Below are 22,209 nucleotides of genomic sequence, written 5' to 3'. Positions count from 1 at the left end.
CAGAGTTACAGGGAGCTCAGGACATACTGTACCCCTGGTGGGAAGAGGCACTATGTCTTTACTGTGAGTGCCTTAAGAGAATGAGGAAAAGCTGGCAGAGCACTAGGAAAGCAATTGCAGCAAAGAAGCATGGGAAATGAAAATGGGAGAATTTGGTTCTCACTGGATCTCGGAGTCACACTGAAGAGCAGGGATTTCTTTTCCTGTTCCCTTTTCCTTCTCACTTGCTCAGGAGGGAGGCTTCTCAGGGAGGGCAGCCAGGGGCAGGATTCCAACGGGCAGAAGAAGGAGCCTTGCTTCTCCAGTCTGCTGCTCTCTCCAGTGCTTTAATGATATTCATATTCAGACATTAAAAAAAAATATAACACTGGGGCTTCCCTGGTGGCGCAGTGATTGAGAGTCTGCCTGCCGATGTAGGGGACACGGGTTCATGCCCCGGTCCGGGAAGATCCCACATGCCGCGGAGCCTGCGCGTCCGGGAGCCTGTGCTCCAAAACGGGAGAGGCCACAACAGCGAGAGGCCCGCGTACCACAAAAACAACAACAACAACAAAAAAAAACACTTTGTTTTTTTAATTTCAAAGGCAAATCATATTCATTCTGGAAAATTCATAGAGGCAAAAAGAAGAAAAAAATTATCCAAAATTCTACTGCTAGACAACTACTGAAACCATTTGGGAGGCTATCCTTTCAAAGTTTTTTCTAAGCAATAAGGACGTAAACCAGTATATTCTTATAATAACAAATGAGATGGAATGGTACACACTGTTCCGTAATGTGATCTTTTTCACTGGGCAGATTTCCATGTCAGTAAATGAATGTATCTAATGTCATGATGGGCGACATCAGTGGATGCTCAGGTAGCCAGCCACAGGCACCCATGGTGCCCTCCCTGGATGGAGACTTGTAGCTTGTTTCTGTGAACCATGGTTCAGTGAGCAACTTTATAGTCGAACTTAGTACAACCCACAATTGTTTCCTTACAGTGAATTCTCACATTCAGTCTTAACTTTCTCAAAAAAAAAGAAGACAATAAGACTATGTGATTAAAATTTTTAAATCACAAGGAGGCCTCTTTGGAGAGGAGGGAAGAAACTGTAACTCAGCATATGATGATTTTATTTCCGATTCTGCTCAACCTCCACGTTTATCTCAAGCACAGCCTTATTTCTCGTCAACAAACTTCAGAAACAAGACAAAGTCCTTGTCCTTAAAGAGATTACAATCTAGTAGCCAGTATAAGAGACACAATAATTCTCTTTCATTTACACAAAAGTACCTGATTTTTTACCATGAGAAGCGAGGACAAGATGGATGCAATAATAATAATAGCCAATGTTTAATGAGAACTTACCATATCTGTGAACTGTTAGTATATTAAATGTTATACAATGCATACACAATGTGTATACAATTGTATAACAAATGTTACACAATGTTATACAATGTATAACAACTGTTAGTATATTAAATGTATACAGTATATACAATGTTATATACAGAATAAGCATTGTGATGTAACTTTCCAGATATTGCGGCCTGAAAACGGGCTTGCTGATGTCCCGCATGGTGGGGTTCATAGTGACCAATCAGTGCACCTCCCACTCGCCGGTCGGCTTTCCTCAGATCGCAGTGGCTGTGTTGGTCATGGAGAAAGTTGGTCATTCCAGCGTGCATTACCGCCTTGCTCTGTTTCCCCCCAAGCCCACCAAGGAGCCACCTTCCGTCGATCTCCGGCACCTCAGTGATGGCTTTTTCTTTGGCCACCCCAAGCTGGCGCAGTTTGCCGCTTTGGCCTGTACCACTGGGTCTTCAGTCCATATCTTTGTGAATCCAGCCATCAGCAAGCCGGTGGGCCTTCCTGAAGACTTCCGGCGGGGCTTCCTGTGGCTGATGAGCCCGGCCCCAGTGTGAAGGTTTGTATGGGAATCGCGCCTGCCAGAAAATAAAGTGCAGATGATCCTCTAAACAATTTCTTAAGTATAGTTGATTTACAATGTTGTGTTAGTTTTAGGTGTACAGCAAAGTGATCCAGTTATACATATTTTTTCAGATTATTTTCCATTTAGATTAGTACAAGATATTGAATATAATTCCTGGTGCTATACAGTAAATCCTTGTCGCTTATCTATTTTACGTAGAGTAGTTTGTATCTGTTAATCCTATACTCCTAATTTATCCCTACTCCCTCCCTTTCCCCTTTGGTTACCAAAAGTTTGTCTTCTATGTCTGTGAGTCTGTTTCTGTTTTGTATACAGATTCATTTGTATTATTTTTTAGATTCCACTATTAAGTGATACCAAATAATATTTGTCTTTCTCTGTCTGCCTTACTTCGCTAAGTATAATATTCTCTAGGTCCATCCATGTTGCTGCAAATGGCAATATTTCATTCTCCAGACGGTTTCTTTTTATTCCTTAGCTTGTCTTTTCACCCTTAGGAGAGGGTATTTTTTACCCTTTATGAGAGTCACCTAGCTCCACCGATCAAGCATCTCCTTGCGTCAGGCCTGGGCAAAGTGCTTCACACTCAGGGCCTCACTGAGCCCCCCACAACCACCCAGCCGGGCCTCTTTTACAGAAGAGGAAAAGGAGGCTTGCAGAGTGGAAGTCATTGGCCTAAAGTCGTTCAGCTAGTGAGTGGGTCTGACTCTCAAGTCACCTGGGCATGCTCTCTACGGGCATCTTTCTTTATCTCAAATATCTTAGCAGCACGGCCACATACTTGCTGTGGCGTAGGACCGCTAATCTGATGTGAGTCATTAAATGTCCTCAGCTTCTTATACTTAATAACCATGTGAACTTTTCTATTTTTAAGTTGTGAACCTTAAAAAAAACACAAAACTTTCATATATTTAAAACAACAAACACCTTTGACAATTTTCTGATAAATCCACAACCTCCCTCAGTCACTAATGCCACACGTGGAAATCTAAAATGAACCACAAATAAACAAAATCTTTGATGCTGAAATACGTAAGGACCTTATTTTGGTGTAATAATAAAAATGGTTACCATTTCCTGAGCACTGACCACACAAAATGCTTTATGTTCGTTACCTTAATTCATCCTATTTCTCTTCTACAAGGTAAGAGTTATTGTGGCCATTTTTCAGATGAGAACGTTAAGGCTTTAAAGGGAACATCTGGAGTCGGCGAAGGTGTTCTAGTCCAACCTCTGCCTCAGTCCGGAGAAAGGGAAAAGCACAGGCTTAATTTCTCTGGGCCTCAGTTTCCTCCTCTGAAAATATAACCTTTCCCAGCTGGGTCTCTGAATATTTTTGAATGTGCAGAGAGTCTTTGATCTGCTTTTGAATTACATTCCAAATCCCTACCACATATAACTAGCTTTGGAATACCCTGACCGTGACAAAAACAACATTAAAAGCTATTCCTGGGCTTCCGTGGTGACGCAGTGGTTAAGAATCCGCCTGCCAATGCAGGGGACACGGGTTTGAGCCCTGGTCCAGGAAGATCCCACATGCCACGGAGCAACTAAGCCTGTGCACCGCAACTACTGAGCCTGCGCTCTAGAGCCCGCGAGCCACAACTACTGAAGCCCGTGCGCCTAGAGCCCGTGTGCCTAGAGCCCGTGTGCCTAGAGCCTGTGCTCCACAACAAGAGAAGCCACCACAATGAGAAGGCTGAGCACTACAACGAAAAGTAACCCCCGTTCTCCGCAACTAGAGAAAAGCCCACACGTAGCAACGAAGACCCAACACAGCCAAAAATAAATAAATTTATAAAAAATAAAAAGCTATTCCTTTGTCATTTAATCCATTCAGTTTCACCCAATAATAGATCAGTTTTCAGGTTTTAAAGCACTTCACACAAGAATTCTAAATCTTGGCAAGACCACTAACCAGCAGCCTGGTGTTGGCAGGCATTGATCTATCTGACTTCTGGCATTTGACCACCTGAGGAAGGTCATCAGGGAAAACTCAGTCCTTGCAGTTCTTGCATGTGCATTACTTACCTCATCTTTGTAACTACCTCAAATCCAGTTTGAGTGTTTCCCCAGACCCAGACCCTGGAACTGACCAGAATTGAGAGTGCAGATGGATTTTTGGACATAGCTCCAAGTTCATGTAAATCTCATGAGTTTAAGTGCTGATGACACAATCTTCCCGCTGCTCAAAATTTAAAAACTTGAATGTGAGCCAAAGTGGTGGGTGTTATGACGCTCATTGGTTTTTAGAGGGGAGGTTCTAGAGCTATGAACTTGTTTTAAGAATACAGAAAGAGGGACTTCCCTGACCGTCCAGCAGTTGAGACTTTGCCTTCCAATGTGGGAGGTGCGGGTTTGATCCCTGGTCCGGGAGCTAAGATCCCACATGCCTCGGGGCCCAAAAACCAAAACATAAAACAGAAACAATATTGTAACAAATTCAATAAAGACTTTAAAAATTGTCTACATCAAAAAAAAAAACTTAAAAAAAGAATACAGAAAGAATAATAATTAAAAAAATACAGAGAGAGCCAAATCTTTAGTTGCATGTACTTGGAGGAAGCTAGATTTTACTACAAAGGTGGCAAAATAGACTTTAAAAAAATCCAGTCAGCCATTCACCACTTTACGCCATACGATGTTTTTGCTGAGCTGCTAGCAAGTAGGCATGTAGCTGTTGTTTGCTGGGCACTTCTGAGCAGATATGACTCCTGCATTTGCTAACAAGGAACAAGTACAGTAGTAATCCAAGCGGATAAAGAAAACCTTCAGGTGTGCAGATTTTCTAACTACATCTTTGTTACACTCGAATTCGTTCAGAAATCTACAGTAAGAGACAAGAGGTACAAAATATGTGTTCATGTTTTGCTTGGACAGATTTTGGCTCCTAGCAATTAATGCTTTCAATCACATTAAGCATATAAATAATGCTTTGTGACATAACAGTATCTCCCATTACAGATCGATTTTGTAGCATTTGTTCATAATCAGACTTGAAATGTTACCTAGAAACAAAATATGTTTTCCTTGAAACAGTCAGACCCTATTAGAAATCTAAGGCTTTACAAATCACCATGTTAACAGCTATGTCCCCTAGCTAAGGTTTTCTTTCCTTAAATAGTGTTAAATTCAGCCCCAGAAGCACTAGTCTCTTTGAGGGTTCTCTTCTTATGTGCACTGACTTGAAAGGAAAAACTTAGTGCTCAAAATATATCTAATGTCTTACTATGTATAACTTAATAAACTAACCAGTATTCCCTTTTGGGGGAAAAGTAACGTTAGCACCTTTTAAAAAGTGTTATGCTTGGGCTTCCCTGGTGGCGCAGTGGTTGAGAGTCCGCCTGCCGATGCAGGGGACACGGGTTCGTGCCCCAGTCTGGAAAGATCCCACATGCTGTGGAGCGGCTAGGCCCGTGAGCCATGGCCGCTGAGCCTGTGCGTCCGCAACGGGAGAGGCCACAACAGTGAGAGGCCCGTGTACCGCAAAAAAAAAAAAAAAAAAAGTGTTATGCTTATAATTGGGTTACACTATATTATTTTCTCATTTTTTAAAAGACAGGTTCTCATTGCTTGAAAAAAATGTGTCAGCCTATTTCTAGGTAAGAGGAGTTATTCTCATTTCTTGACCACATCTACTGTGGGTGAGCAAAGAAATAAAGGGAACATAGATTCAGAGATTTGGAGCAGTAAAATTTAGTGTTAAACGGCAGAGATTTTGGAGCAAGGAACACCTGGATTTGAGTTCTGGTCCTGCCATATAATCAGTCTGGAATCTTGGGCAAATTACTTTTCATTCAGCGAATGTCAGGTATTTTGTAAAATTTTTTTGTAGTATCCCCCCAGGAGTATTCTTTTTGATTAAAGCTACAACCTCTCATTCATTCAGCAAATAATTACAGAGTAGTTATTGTAGGTTAGGCTCTACAGTTCTAGGTCCTGGGAGGCAGCAGTAAATTAGACAACTCAGGCTCTTGTTGTCACAGAGCTTATGTACTAGCTCGGAGAAGATGGACAACATACAAACAAGATAGTGTCAAATGGTACGTTTGGTTGAACGGTGGCACCCCCAAAAGATGTGTCTACCTCCTAACTCCTGGAACCTGTGAATGTGAGCTTACTTGGAAAAATGGCTTTTTGCAGGTGTAATTTAGGATCTAGGATTAGATCACCCTTGATTATCCAGGTGGGCCCTAAAGCCAATGACAAGTGTCCTTATGAGAGACACACAGAAGACAGACACAGAGAGAGGAAGAAAAGGCCGTAAGATGGAGGCAGAGTGGAGTAATGCAGCCACAGCCAAGGAACGCCTGGAGCCAGAAGCAGGAAGAAGCAAGGAAGGAAGGATTCTCCCCTAGAGCATTCAGGAGCCAGTCCTGCCAACACCTTGATTTCAGACTCCAGCCTGCACTGTGAGCTTCTGTTGTTGAAAGCCACCCTCTTTTGTGGTAATTTGTATGGCAGCCCTAGGAGACAAATATAAATGGCAATAGGTACATACCAAGGAGAAAATAAAACAGGGAAATGAGACGGGGACTCAAATGGGACTGCTACAAATAGTGGAGTCGGGAAGGTCCTGCTGAAGAAGCATGTTTTGAGTTACCCCAGTATGTGTGAGATGGGGGTTCCAAATCAGAAGGATAGCAAGTGCAAAGGGCCCAACCTGGAAATGAACTTGGTGTGTTTGAGGACCAGAAAGTCAGTGGGGCTGCTATGGGAGGTGAAAGGGAGTGGGGCTGATGAGTTGGGAAGGGACCAGTTGCTATAGGGCCTCCTAGGCCTTGATAAGAAGTCCAGATTTTCCTCCAACTGAAACCTGTCTCTGAAAGGTCTTACCATTAAACTGACCTGCACGTTCTCTAATTAGCATAGAGAAGTATATATGTATTAAATAAGTAAATATGAATATGTTCTGAACATTCTAATAGTTGGATTTTTAAAATGCAAAACTTTTATAATCTTACTCATGTCATCTCATCCCACTGTTAAATTCTCTATCAACAGTGAATAATGTCACAAATGGTACATATGAAGTCAAACACCACAGGACACAGTAGAAAATCCTCAGAGGGATCCTTTATTTCATTCACTTTCTCCTTCTAAGGTGGAAGTTCAACCTGTAAAAGTTATTTCTTCCAGTTCAGCCAGTGGCTTGGAACCTGCTTTGTCAATTACATGGTGTAAGTGGTCCCAGGGCAGGTCCAAGGGTTGTGGATTCACCAGGACTGGATGAGATGGGTTCCAGAGCTCCACTAAGCAGGCTTTCCTAGGACCCTACTCCCTATTCCTATCAGAGATCAGCAAGGAAATGGATTGGATTTCTGTTCACTTTTTCAAAGATCAGATCTGCTTCATTTACATGTCAAGAAAAATTTCTCAAGTATGATAAAGTGTTTACCATTTTCCTATAGTTCTTCAAATGCCTGACATTCATCTTTTCTCCCTACCTTTAAAATTCCTTTCTTTTTCACATAACCTTTCTTAACTGCTTCTTATTGTAAAAAACAAAGACAAAACAAAAAACAAAGACGGGTGGATCTGTTGTGCACATGAGCAGGTCCATGTAGAAGAAGGCACAGAGATTTATATGCCATTTACAGTAACAGCTCAGAGTACAAAGTCAAGAAGAATCTGAAATATCAGCCTTGCTCTGAAAGAAGCCTGTGTAGGATGAGATACCACTGAAGCTTAATCAGAATTTTCCCTCACCAATTATTTAACAGTGGCAAATGTAAAAACTCTGCAGTTAAAATACATAGCAGTCACTCCCTATAATGCCCTCTCCCCGCTCACCCAACTTCTGAATAATAGGGCTTTTTCAAATTTTATTCCCCTTCAGTTCAAATTTCATGGAAAAAGCTAAAAAGTCATGTTTTAGCAATGTATCCCCACAGAGCACTGTAATTTACCAAGATTTTAATGTGTTTGGACAGAAACCTTACTCAAAGATCAGTGATGACTATTTTCCAGCAAATATTGAGTAAAAAATAATTTTAACCCCAATCTGAGGTGATAAACTTGCTTTTTGGGGGGACACAACGGCTGTAAATGAGATAATTATAGCAATTATCCAGGACAATAAAAGAAAGCCTATGACAGTTTGTCATATTATGGTGAATGTGCATCAAAGCTCATCATGGTTTTTGGTGAGATCTTCCCCATAATTAGTAGCCTGACTTCCAACAAACATGTTCCAGTTGTCCAAGATCTCCTCTTTAGTGAGCTTTTCATCCTGTAGGAGAAAGAAAAGAGCTCTGTCACAGAAACTCTGGTCACTCTGAGTCATCACAGCATGAAGCTCATGGTATTTCATTGATCTGCAACATTTAAGATATTACATTTCATAATAAGCTACTAGGTACCTCCTTCATCTACCATCACTGCCCTGCAAAACCCCAAATTGGAACAGCCTCCTGCTACAAAAGCTGTGCTAAAATATATCAGAAAAGTCCTCAAGGAATTGAGGAGCCAGAGTCTAGTTATGTCTACACACAATGCTGGCATTCCCAAGACAGGCCCCGAAGAATTCTACTTCCCTTTTATGGCTTGACTGCAAAACTTGACTGTCTCCCGAGAATTTGCAGCTGTGATCAAAATGGGAAGAGGCAGGACTTCTTTCTAAATCTCATTTATTTATTTATTTGGATACTGACCAATAGATATTGGCTCGGAGCCAGCACGGTGAGCTGGCCTGAGGATGCCGAGACTTTAATGTGATGGGCTTTCTTCTGCCTCACATGCTGCAGATGTCTGATGAGTGTCTGCTGACTGAATGAATGGATGAACAAGCTTGTCCTAGGGCAACACAGGGCACACCTCTTAAATCCATGCCTGCCCACAGCCAACAAAGTGACCGGTTCTGCGATCCTAGGAGATGGCAGTGAACGTTAAGTGTGACCCACAGCAGACTCTCCAGGAACAGGAACGTCTGGGCCTAATGAGCTCACCGTGGGTTATCACGGTGTTGGCTGAAGTTCACAGGTCTCCGATGTAGGGCAGGAATGAGAGAAGTCAATAAGGACATGGCCACATGGGCCAAGGCAAACATCAAAGAAGCAAACAGAACCAATCTTATGTAAACTGTCTCCCTTCAAGGAATGATTCCAGAGGACGCTGAAATACCTTATTTTTGTCCGACTCATACACCAGGTGCCTGGCCTCAGCCTGTGCGTGGTCATAGTCTTGTGGGAGGATCCAGTGGCGGATCTCATCTTTGTCCAGCTTCCCGTCCTTGTTCAGATCTCGGAATTCATTAAACTGCTCCCGTTCTGACAGCACCCAGTCTGGCTCAGGGCCATTCTCCTCGTGGGAAAACATATCAGCTGGAAGGAAAGGCTGTTCTTGGTTATAAAGACAAGTGGGAAGGTAAGTCCAAGAAAACCTGACCTCTAGCAATCTAGAGACCTAACCAGACACCTGGGGGCAGTCTCTTGGGTAAATAATGCAATGATTTATCCACTATGAAGGCCGCTTAGTGGGCGAGAAAGAACTGTGCTTGGGAGCCAGAAGATGAATCCTGGCTTTTGACTTAGTTCAGTCCCTCGTCTGTAAAGTGGAGACAATAACTTATTACTCAGAAGGTTATTATGAAGGTCAAATGTGAAAGCCCTCTACAACCCAGCCTGGAACTATACAGGTGAAAACTAATAACAATGACCAATAACAGCACTTTCTATGGTCCAGATGCTGTGTAAAGCACATACTTTTTTAAATTTGATTTTTCATTACAATCCTATGAAGTTAGGTGTCATTATTCCCATTTTATAGATGAAAATACCAAGGCACAGCCTTAACCCAAGGACCCACAGCTAGTATGAGAATGTAGTAGGCTACACAGGAACATGGGCACCCTGCTTCCAACCCATAGTCTTAACCACCGTGTTTACTACAATTGTTGTTTATATCATTTCCAGGGGGCTTTCACATATATTTGATTTCATCCTTATAGCAATTTTATAAGATAGATAAATACCCTCATTTTAGAAAATGGCAGGGAAAGGAAGAAGAAGGCAAAGTTTATCCATCGTTTGCTAAGCTACTAGATCTTCTTGGAAAAGAGATACCCTGAGGGCAATTTCTCTTTTGATGGAAACAGCTTGGAAATGTCAGATGGTAGAGACAGTAGGTAGTGAACGAAGGAAAAAGAGAGGCAAGACCCTGCGTTCAACTACAAGTAGACCCACACCGTCCTGGAAACATGGGTGCTGTGTCTTCCCGTTTTACAGATACGGCAACGGGCTTATACTGAGTGATTACACGACTCCCACAGGGTCTCAAAGCTAGTAAGCGGAGAAGCCAGGACTCTTAATTCCAGTGTTCTTCCCACTACGCTACATCACCACCAGTTTCCACTTGTCTCTGCCTGCCGAGAAGGCTCCTCCGTAAATTGAAGTCACTTGCTAGACAAGTCTGGACATCCGGTCTCTCTGACTCCAAGTCACTCAGAATTCAGTTTTCAAGAACAATGAGCCTACCTCCCTCTCTGCCAGTGTAAAGAATGGAATGTTTCTTTTAGACAAAGCCACTCAAAGAGTTTGCCCCTGACTTTGCACCCTTTCAATGCAGATCAGGAGGAGGGTGGGGAGAGCACCTAGTTTTAATCAAAAGTGCTACATCGTTTTAATCAGTCAGCCTTCCCTGTCAGTCTAATTCCGCCACCGCTGTCAAGGTGTCCGGGGATCTGAACCTTCCCACACACGCACGTGTACCAGGCCTGAGGCAGGCTCTGCTGCTTGCACTGATGACGGGGCTGTCAGCATTGGTTATTCTACAAAGAAAGGTAGTGCCACCGAGATGGCTTTAATTACTGTGGCGAGAGCTGCCCATCTGTTACCACAGGCAGAGGGGGACAACGTTTGGTTCTTCAGATCAAATATAATTCCAAACGATTAGAAGAAACTTTGCCCTTCATTCAGAAGGCACTAATTCTTCTGTATGGGGTGGCAAAGTAGTACAACCACACACCAGAGACTGATGGCAACATGGGCTCTTCTTTTATGTTGAAAGGTAATTAACTGCCTCTGCACAGTGGGATTCCCAGGTGGCGCAGTGGTTGAGAGTCCACCTGCCGATGCAGGGGACACGGGTTCGTGCCCTGGTCGGGGAAGATCCCACATGCCGCAGAGCGTCTGGGCCCGTGAGCCATGGCCGCTGAGCCTGCGCGTCGGGAGCCTGTGCTCCACAACGGGAGAGGCCACAACAGTGAGAGGCCCGCGTACCGCAAAAAAAAAAAAAAAAAAATCTGCACAAAAATTATATCCATCCCATCCTTCAAATGATTTTCCAGCTTTTACTTTACTGAGACTTGGGAAAAGAAGAGCTATCACGAGAAGGTGGCCTGCAGCTGGGGCCACGTGCCAAAGCACTGAAGTAGCAGCCGCTGAGGACCAAATGGAAATATCCCTGCCGCCTTCTCTAGTCCTTCATGCTGGGAAGGCTCCTGGGCAGCGTCTGACCCGGGGCACTAACTGGAGCCTCATTCAGCCAGGGCTCAGTTACCTGCAAACACACTTCTTGATGTTGCTTCAGTGGAGCCCTTCAGAACAAAAAACTAGGAACAGTACTCCCAATGGAAGACCAAAAACCAGAGGCGTAAGACGGCTATATCATGGGGCAATCGTGCACTTTGTAAAAGGATTTACCTACGAAGGAATGCCTTTCTGCAGAGAACTCGGGCATGTAAACAGTTCTGTTGACCACAGCTCCGTCCACCCAGTTTCTAGGCCCCGCTGGCTAACAGTGTGTTGTAAAGTCTGTCCCCTGAGACTGTCCGCTCTAGCTTCACCGTACATCTCTGGGATCTCCAGTCCCATTTCGCAAAGGTAGAACTACACGGAGTGATGAAGGGCACCTCTCAGAGCCGAGGGATCAACTGCTGGCCAGCCCTGGGGTGCGGCCAGCCTTTTGGGCTCTTCTCCACTAGGAATGCCTCCCTGAATCTGCACCGCTAGGGCTGGTGTGACAAGCCCCTCTCACTGGGAAGTAACAGGAGTGACACCTACAGACTTACAGCTGCTGCTGAAAGAGTCATCTGAGGAAAGTAGCCAGACATGTGGGTGGAGGACGCTGCCCAGTTGGGATACTGGAGCAAGACTCCAGGCCAGCACTTACCAATATACTCATCCTGATCTACAAAGCCATCCCCATTCTTGTCGATGTCCTCCAGAGTCTCCTAGGAAGCAAAGCGGGGGATTTTAAAAGCAGCACCCTCTCTGCAACTGAAAATGTACCTACAAGCCCAGAGGCACTCTAATTATATCAGGAAGCCCTGCCAGGTCAACCATCTCCACCCTCCGGCCAGATCATCTCTGTGTACTGGGAGGAACCCAGCCTGAGAACCACTGGACTAAAATGATCACAAAGACAGATTCCAGTGCTAACTGGACCCTGAACACCGAGTTGGTGTCAGAAAAATATGGAACTATTTTGGGCAATTAGAAACTAAAAGTATATCTGACTTCCGAATGTATTATGTTGTGTATTTAGTATCAATACATTTGACTTCTTAACTAGGTTTTTTGCTAATTAAATGAGTCTACTGTCCATGTCACAGAAACTCAAAGGCATCCCGGAGAAAATGGCCAACCTGAGAACAGAGCCAATCAGAAGCCCATAATCCACTTCCCCATCTTCACTGTCTTGTGTCAGATTAGCTATCATTAAGTAGGTGTTGGGTGGTAAAAAGGAATGATTCTTAAAGCCACTGCCCAGTCCCTGGGGTCACTGTGGTCATAAGGATGAAGCATGAGGCAAGAGTGAGCCCATCCACGACTGGGTCCAGAGCTGGTTGTCTCCCAGCATCAAAACAATTGGAACTGCCTTGGGATATCGGCCCTGAAAACAGGTGATGGCATTTATGTTACTGTCGTGGAAAATGAAGACAGGTGGGACCCAACAAGACACTGGAAAGCAAATACACTCCAAGGGGAGCATCCTTTCCAAGCATGGTCCGACTTTGAGTTTCCATATGATTTAACAGTACAATGCATTCCATTTCTGAGTCTTTTTGTTGTTCCCTCAGATAGGACAGAGGCTAGCTCGTTGCTCACTAAGCGCATTTGTTCTTTCTGGGCACACATCTAGACTGCATTCCCCTGCCTTGTTATGTGTGGCAGGAGCCCTCGGAAGAGTGAAGGCAGGCCATGCCTCCTCCTCGGTCCTTCTCTTCTTCTATCTACCAGCTGGTAGTGGCCAGGATGACCTCAAAGCCACAGGATGGTGGAGGACAAGATGGAAGTAGACTGGGAGCCTGACAACACTGGAGAAGAACTGCCCAGGAGATCCACCTGACCGGGACCATCTGCCCGGGACTGGATATAACCTTTGATTGTGTTAAATGGCTGGGATTGGGGGCTACTTGCTACGGCAGCTACCCTGCCCTGACTGATCTCCTGGGTACACAGGTATTCTGGTGTATTCCACTTCAGGGTCCTTATCCCATGCCCTTCAGGCTGAAGAACGTTCTCACTTTGCAGGAAGGGACAAGGTTTCCATGCAGCTTTCGTCCTGGTCTTTTGCCAGCGCAGGCTCTTTCTCTATCTTACCAAAACCACAATTTCCTTCATATGCTCAAACTCCTCAGGGTGCAGAAAGGCGGTGAACTCCTCCCGGGTGGCTGTCTGGTCACCATCGAGGTCTGCAGCCTTGAACCTTCTCTCGTCACGTGGCAGCATTTTTTTAAAGGTGTGATGATCTGAAGTATCATGAAACTCCGTGGGGTTTCCTGGAGGATGTACACAGAAACGTGAAAACCGGGCGCCTAAGGCGTTTTCTCCCACATCACTTCTCCTTCACACCAAATGGTACATAGAAGACAAAAGGTCCTGACCTATCGAGTTCTTTGAAACATTTTATTTCAGAACGCCTCTAGTGTCTGTCCCTCCGTACCACCATACAGTCCATGCCCTAAAGACTTGTTAGGGGCATTACAGCAAGCGGTGAAAAGCCTGGCTTGAGACCATATTAATGCCATACTTCTCTCTGCAGAACCCTACTTTCATTATATTCTTTGATCCAGAACATTCAGAGGCTCCCTAGTACCCAGGACATCTATTCTAAATGGCCCTTCGACTCTTTTCAAGACCTCTCTTCATCTGGCTGGGCGTGTATGTGTCTTTGGTTCTCCTCAGGCCTGTCCCCTCTCGGCTCTGCCAGGTACCTAGTGGGTCTGCACCCAGTGCTGGGCACACACCCCCTCCATCATTCCCCCAAAACAAGCATGACTTATGTCCAAACCCTGCCCCTCCAGGGCATTGCTGAATGCTTTGCTGCACCTTTGCCCCTCCAGCTAACCCACCTTCCCCACCCGTCTCTATCTCTCCAAATACAAATCCATTCTTTAAGGCCCAGTTCCCAAGCCACCCTCCACCAGGAAGCCTTCCTGGACTGTTCCAGCTTACTCGGTCCTTGCTACCTGAAACTCCGCAGCATTCTGAAACTGTAACATAAAACATGCTTCCTCTCTGCTTTGTTCTCTGGGTGTACCTCTGAGACTGTAAGCTCAGGTTAGGGAGCAGTTTATTTTTTATTAGACCCTTGCCCCCTTCCACCTACAAGTTCACTCACAGTAAGCAACTTGGTGTATTCTTAGTAAGCAGAGCAGGATGTTACACAAGCAGTTTTTACTTAGGATGTTGAGACGTCTCCCCAAAGGGGGTAGATATGATGAGACAGTATAGTTTCCCACAAGAAGCTTGTTACACAGGCCCCAGCTGTGTAATCGCTCTTGCAGCACCTCTTACCTAGGTAGTAACCGTAGGTGGCTTGTTTGTATTCTTCCCAGGAAATTTTATCGTCTTTGTCCCGATCATAATCCTTCCAGACTTTGGCGACATTATCGTAGATGTACCTTTTCTGCACCCGTTTGATCCAGGTTTTCAGCTCCTCGGTGGTGACAAAGCCATCCCCATCATTGTCAATTCGATCGACAATCTTCCTGTAGTTAAAAAAAAAACCCACAAGGCTATTATCAAAGCTTGTGTGATCCTGCTCCAGAAAGAGATCAAACACCTGCAGAATCTAAGATGCGTAAATGCTAAAATAAAATCAATTATCCGACGGTGCTGGAAAGGATCTTGAAGTTTATCTTTTCCAAGGATGATATGCCTTCCCCACAACCACCTAATGCCAATGGCAGACACTACTAGTGGATCAGGCCCTTCTGTCCTGATAAAAAACCTTGATGTGGCCTCAGAATCCTTCTCAACACAGTGCTCTGCAGAAACTGAGTGAGTTGATTTGTAAGATGAAACCTAGCAGTCTTCCCTGATATAGTCTAACTCCCTCATTTTAGAGCAATGAGGGAGTATTTGGTACCACTGGGGTAAGAATCGATGTCCTCTGGCTCTAAGCCCAATGAAAAAGATGGAAGATTCTAACTAAACCAACCAAAAAATAAGTGGGTTTTTTTTGTTTTTTTTGTTTTTTTTAATCTCACCACTTTGGATTCAAAGACTTGAAACTTAAAGCAGGAGGAGACCAGATCTTGGACGTAGCAGAAAATGTCAGGGATGAGGGGCTTCCCTGGTGGTGCAGTGGTTAAGAATCCACCTGCCAATGCAGGGGACACGGGTTCGAGCCATGGTCCGGGAAGATCCCACATGCCGCGGAGCAACTAAGCCCGTGTGTCACAACTACTGAGCTTGCGCTCTAGAGCCTGCGAACCACAACTACTGAGCCTTTGCGCCTAGAGCCCGTGCTCTGCGACAAGAGAAGCCACTGCAATGAGAAGCCTGTGCACCGCAACGAACAGTAGCCCCTGCTCACCGCAACTAGGGAAAGCCTGCGCGCAGCAACGAAGACCCAACACAGCCAAAAAAAAAAAACCAAAAAACAGTCAGGGATGAAAGAGCCTTGACATTTATTCAAGAAACTTGACCAGCTAAGCAGCTGCAGGAGCCTCAACCCCTTGCTCTTAGGGTGAAGACCCCTATGCCCACTGGCATCTCCTGCTCCACAGCTGGCCCAGGTTCCAGCAATTCCCCACTGGACTTCACTAAGGCACCCCAAACCCCTGTCCAGAGCAAACTTCAGGCTGGGAACTCAACAGTGTCCATCTCTAGGCCAAAGGGCCCCAAGCTAGGGATGCCATCCCTGAAGGAAACTTCAAAGACACCTGCAAGCTATTTCCAATGTTTAAGAAAGTTTTACCCTAGTAGTCCATTTACCTGGGATGATGTCATACAGGCTAATTAGGGATTTGTTTCCTTGCTTTGGGCTGGAATTTTATCTTTCTTACTGTGAACAGAAGTTCAAATCGGCAGTTACTCTTTGATCAATTAGAAATGGAAATGAATTCATTAGCACTTGAATCTCCATCTCCGACCAGAACCTGGGTAGCCCAAGCTCCTCTTTCTCAGGAAGGTGTAAACTTTACTCACAGCTTTGACTTGTCCCTTCATTTGCAATTTTAACAGGTCTCAAGACCAAAAGACTAAACCTCAAGTATCTTCCTTCCAGGAAATCACAGCTAGACACAGCAGAATTCTTTCAACACAGTGCAGTGTTCAGCCTACCTACTGTGCGCCAGACACTGCTCCAGTCCTGGGGACACAGTGGTGACATGCCCATCGTTATCCAAAGCCAGCTGAGAAGCAGAATCTCAAACCAGCAAAGACCAAACCACGTCAGACAGTATACAACCTGTTTTTCTGGAAAGGACAGCATCTAACCTATGCCAAAGAAATATCCAGGACATAGCTCAGCCTGACACGTAGTGGGAGCTCAATAAATATCTGTTGGAAGCATATATAATCTTAACCTCTCTCTCTAAAAATATCAAACATGAGCTCTAGGGAAAGGAGGCTATGATGTAAATAAACCAAACGCTATAATCAGAACACCTGGACCCTAGTCCTGTGTGATCTTGGGCAACTGACTTGACTCTCTGAGTCTCAGTTTCCCCATCTGTAAATGGAACACCTACTTTACAAGGAACGTTGTGAGGAGTAGAGGAGAGAATGTGTGCCTTTCCTCACTAAGGATGACAATCCCCACCACAGGAGGATGGAGAACTCAACAAACTGGTAACAGGTAACGGGAGTAAGCAAAGCGTCCTGGGAGCGCGGGGATCCCCTGACAGCTGCCAACAAGGCTGCCCAGCTCTGCTCCAGACAATGACTTACTCATGGAAAAATGGGCCATGGGTGTCAAGAGAAGCCGGAAATCGGGGGCTGTATGTGAAATCGCTTTGATATTAAATGTTGGCAAGTAATTTACATTTTTTTCTCAGACTGCACAGCACACTTGTGACTGCATGAAGCCTCTGGGTCCCCACTTTTTTTGTGTGTGTCTTCAGGGGCCTTAGAGCTGTCATGTTTTCAGAATCTATGGGCAGATGGTGGTGACAAAGCTGCCTGGATCCAGTCATGCTCCTGCCTCTGCAGTCCGGACTTGGAGGGGACTGTTGCACCAGGAGCTGTGGACAGAGAAATGGCTTCTTACGCTCTGCCAGTCCCATACCGCACCCATCATTTCCAACGCTCCAGCCTCCTCTGCAGTTAGCCCAGATTTACCTTATAGGTGAGCGGTGTGTCCACTACCCATCCAGTGGCTCAAGGCCAGAAAACGGATGCCACCCTTGACTGCCCCCTCCTCTCCCCCACCCACCCTGACATTGAGCCAAAAGCAAGCGCTGCCAGTTCCCCCTCCAACGTGGCTCTGGGTTTACCCTCTCCCGCTGTGCCTGATTTAGGGGCTCACGGCCACCCTGTGCCCCTGGTCTTGCCATCCGTGCCTCAGTTATGTTCTCTGCCCTACTGCCAGTCCAACTTTCCTAATGAATTTTTGGGATGATGACATTTCTACCATGTACAGAATAACGTCTAATCTCCACCTCACAGAGGTCCTTCCTGCTCTGCCCTTGGCCTCCTCGCCACTCCCACCTCCCACTTTTCCTGCCCTGTCCCTTTACTGTCCCAACACCCCGTATCCACAAGAACAGATTTCAAAACCTGTATAAGCAGGCTGTTCTCTCTTCAGTATGCCTTTCCCTGCTTATACTCCTGGTAACCTCTGAGTCGTGCCACAAGCTCTGGTCAGGTGACTTCCCAAACCCCCAAGTTACTTTCTCCAACCCGAAGCCTTAGGGAGCTCCTTTTCTCCGAGATGCGGTCATTGTGGCTTTTACATGCCACCATCACAGCAATTATGCGTAGCATCTGCTTGAATCTCTGCCCTCCGCATATGATTATAAGTACTTTATGGCCTAGAACGTAAGGTTTTATTTTTGTAGTTGTCAGGTATCTAACACGGTACCTGGAATACAGTAGCCATTCAAATGTTTGTTGCGTGAATAAATGGATGCAGATTGACATATATACACTATTATGTATAAAATATATAACTTATAAGAACCTGCTGTATAAAAAATAAATTAAATTAAATTAAAAAAAAAAATGAATGCAGCTAAGGTGTTCATACAAGGGTCAAATGGAGACCAACTCCATTACCACTTGCTCATCACCACTTGCTCTCTTACTCATCATGATGAAGGCATTGAACTGGAAGCCTTACGACTGAAAAGTGGAGTTCCCTACTCCAATCCCTCAAACCTCTCCTCCTCCTCCCTGGTGACAAACGGCTGCCACCCGGGGCCCCAGAATATATCAGCTTCCAAGTGCCTCAAGGCAATACAATGGACTGAACTCATCAATGGCTCCCTTTGTTAAAGCCCAAACTGGAAGAGAAAGTACTTCTCTGCAAAATAAAAGGTGACTGTTGGGAGGTGACTTTGAAGTTCAAAGATGTTTTTATCAGAGCAGGCAGATGGTGCACCTACACAATAGGTATAATTTAGCCTCATATTCTAACCAACCACATTGGCCTTTGGTAGCCCCCATCAGCACAAGGATGGCTGTGTTCTTTTTTTTGTGTAACAGGCCAGAAAGACCCTCCACCCCCAGGAACCAGATTCCTGGAGGCCTGGTGCCCAGTAGGCAGGCCTCTTGGGACCCTCCCTAGACGGGTCTCCATCTGGGATCAGGCTGACTGCTGATTCCTCTGTGGAAGGGTTCCCAGATACCTTTGCACAAAGCTCAAGTGTCTCCCCAGGGGCTGCGGAGAGGGTGCACTGAGATGTACCCAAGTTTTGTTTCCCAGGTTTGGTTCCTGACTCAACTGCCTTCAACAGTGAAATTCACAACCTGTCACCACACCACCCTCCAGCTTTTTGCCCCCAGCTGCCAAAAGACTGGGTGCCTCTGCTGCCATCAGAAACTGCTGGAAACAGAAAGGAGGACCAGTTTCCATTTCCACCCCCCGTCACCAAATGCCCCTCCCTTCTGAACAACAGGATTTTTATACCCCTTACTTCCGATATTGGGGCGATTAAGCAGAAGGCAAGAACACCCCAGTCCCGGCCCAGGGACACAGGCCAGGAATCAACCCTCTCCGCTGCCCCTTCATCTTCTACCCTTTAATGATAATCCTTGAGACCTTAGCAGTGTCTCATGCCCTCCTCTCTTGGAATGCGGGGGGAAGACAGAAACCGGGAGGGTGGGGAAGAACTCATGTCACTAAAAGGCCACCGTGGACAAATTTTTCTTTTGTACGCTCTCTCCCCTCCCTTCTGATGCAACCCAGGGGAGGGGGCGGGCCCTGGCCGTCCTGGCTCCCGCGACCGCTGCCACGTTCTCGCCTCCCCGCGGGAAGCCACCCCGGCCCCGGCGGCGATCAGCACGCAGGGTCCCGGCGTCCGCGGGCAACTTTGCCCCAGCCCAGCCGCCGGGCCCGCCGGATCCCCGCCCTTGGGTCCCGGCGCCCAATTTCTCTTTCGCTTTGTGGCTGGCGGTCCGCGCGGCTCCCGCGCGAGTGGCCCCGCGGGCACCTGCGGAGCCCCCGAGCGTGGCCTCACCCCAGCCTCTCCTTGCTCTCCTCCGAGGTGAGCTGGTCGAAGGTCTTGGAGTCCTCCTTGCCCAGGAAGGCCTCGTGGTCGTATTGGAAGCTCTGGTTGTCCTCGGGCGGCCGCTCGCCCAGCTCCGAGTCGGGCCGCACCACGCGCTCCTTGCGCACCGTGGGCTTGGCCCGCAGCGCCGGGGGCGCCAGCACCAGCGCCAGCAGCAGCCCCAGGGCCAGCCCCAGGTGGCGACCCTGGCCGCCGCGCGCCATCGTCGGGAGCGGAGAGCGGCCCGCGGGGAGGGACCGAGCGAGCGATGAGAGCGGCGGCTCGGGAATGCGTGCTCGAAGCGAGCGCGGCGGCGGCGGCGGCGGCTGGGCTGGGGCCAGCGCGAGGAGGGAGGGGACGGGCCGGCCCCTCGGCCAGCGCCCGCCCCGTGCCAGAGCGGAGGGGCGCGCCCCAGGCAGCGGGCAGGGGAGCACCGGGCGGCCCTGCTCACGCGCCCATTGGCCGCCGGGCTGCGGGGGGAAGCCGGGGCCGCGGAGCCACGTCGCCAGCCCGGGTGGTGGGCGCAGGGCTCGGGTTTCGCCTCGGCCCCTCCCCGCGATCTCGTCGCGAGGGGCGGGCCCAGGCGGACTGGGCTGGGGACTGGCGGGCTGGTTAAGAAGACCGGGAAGTTCTTTGTCAAGCAACAGATGTTCGGGGTAAAATTCCCTCTCCCCTTTCGGTTCCATAGAACTGAACGGAGGGAGGCGCTGGCTCTCCCCAACTTCCAGCTGGGAGCCCGAATCTCAGCCTCAGACGCCGCCCCAAGAAATGCTCTTAAAACAAATTCAACCCCACTTACCCAAACTTGGAGTGTGATTAGAAACGCAAAGAGACTGGAAGGAGACCCGGGTGGGCGAGGTCTCCTAGAAACAAGGGTCGCAAACTCAAATGTGGTGGAGGGCCAAGCAGATGACGTCAACATGACGAGGGACCATCTAAACAGAGCAGCCCTATGCACTCCGGCTGCCAGGAGGAGTGCAGGCCCCAAGTTGGCAGATGGTCTCAAAAGCAGTCAGGATCTGGGATGTCTGCTTTCATTTCTAAAGGATGGCAACTCACTGTACAAAAGGACTACATGTCTTAAACAAATCTTGTCTGTACGTTGAATCCGGAGTAATGCTACCGCTATAGAGAAGCTCTGTAGAACTTTATGCAGTGATGAAAACGTTCTATATCTGGGCTGTCCAATAGGGAGAGGCTAGTGAGCACACTTGACAGGTAGCTAGTGGAACTGAGGCATTGAAAATTTAACTTAGATTTAAACTTAGATAACCACGTGTGGCTAGTGGCTGTCATATTGGACAGCTCAGCTAGAGCAACGATTCTTTGTGTGTTACAGCCTTTTGAGGCTCCCTGAAAGCCATGGACCCTCTTACAGAAAAATGTACATACAGCTACAGGCTTGGATGTTTGATTAAAGTGTCAGAGGATGCACGGATCTTCTGAAGCCCCACTGTGTGCCCCAGGTTATGACCCTCAAGTCATCTAAAATTGTGGTTGAAGAGGAGCCCAGCCCTATAGCCCTGGGCAGCTGAACTCCCAGAGCTTCTCCTTCATCTTGCTCCGTCCCCCATCCCTGATCCTCTAGAAAAGGTCGCTGGGCTGTGCTGCTTGCTCTTGCAATAAGGATAACAGGACATTATCAACAGCAGTATAGGTCCAAGTACCTGTCTTTTGAAGACTTCTTTCAGTCAATTAGTGAATAATGATTGTGTGCCTTCCATGGCCTAAGCACTGGACTGGGTGTTGAGGGTACACTGGGGAACATGACAGTCATGTTTTTTGGAGAACTATAGTGTATGTGAACAAATATTCATTCATTCATTGACTCACTCATTCATTCATTCATTATACTGAGCACCTGCTAAATGTCCGGGCTACGCTGGGCACTGGTTTACTGAGTAGCCACAGATGGCAAATCAGCATGACAAGTTGTTGGGGAGGTAGGCATTCGGTGTCATGGGTTATGTCAGAGGGGATCGATCTGGGAAGGCTTCCTGGAGGAAGGGACATCTAAACTGAGACAGAAGGTGAGAGGGATAAGCCAGACAGCAGGAGTTTGAATATATGAGAGGAGGATAAGTTCTGTGTGAATGGGCAGAGAGCATTAGAGTTTGAGGTAAAGTCCTTGTGATCCTGTACATCCCCACTGGTTGGCAGTGAGACCTGGATGTATTCCTCTGTGCCTCACCCCACCTGCACTGCCTTTGCATGAGACAGGAAGTGCTGTGCTTGAGTGGCTTGTCCCCCACTGCCTGTCCAGAGGCTTGGATTTCAACCAATACGAAGCATTTCTTTGGGTGTGTAAGAGCTCCGCATTGAAACACAAGGGGCCCCGAGGCAGGTGGCTTAGTACCTTCTGTGCTCATCTGGCAAGCAGGATGT

The 22,209-nt window shown here is 46.9% G+C and overlaps 1 protein-coding gene across 1 annotated transcript; it reads right to left on the bottom strand.

The window, feature by feature from the left end:
* Positions 1–7,018: 7,018 nt before the first annotated feature.
* On the bottom strand, positions 7,019–20,313 carry RCN1 (reticulocalbin 1). The gene is made up of 6 exons (XM_082659245.1): positions 19,795–20,313; positions 14,684–14,877; positions 13,487–13,665; positions 12,054–12,114; positions 9,066–9,265; positions 7,019–8,175 (listed from the first exon to the last, which is right to left on the bottom strand). Exons 1-6 carry the CDS (start codon positions 20,046–20,048, stop codon positions 8,068–8,070), a joined length of 996 nt encoding a protein of 331 aa, XP_082515371.1. The 5' UTR covers positions 20,049–20,313; the 3' UTR covers positions 7,019–8,067.
* Positions 20,314–22,209: the final 1,896 nt, after the last annotated feature.

Source organism: Grampus griseus (assembly GCF_964374135.1).
Source record: "Grampus griseus genome assembly, chromosome: 8".
Lineage (NCBI taxonomy): Eukaryota > Metazoa > Chordata > Mammalia > Artiodactyla > Delphinidae > Grampus > Grampus griseus.
The sequence above is the reverse complement of the archived record's forward strand: the minus strand, read 5'-3'. Positions and strand labels throughout refer to the sequence as shown.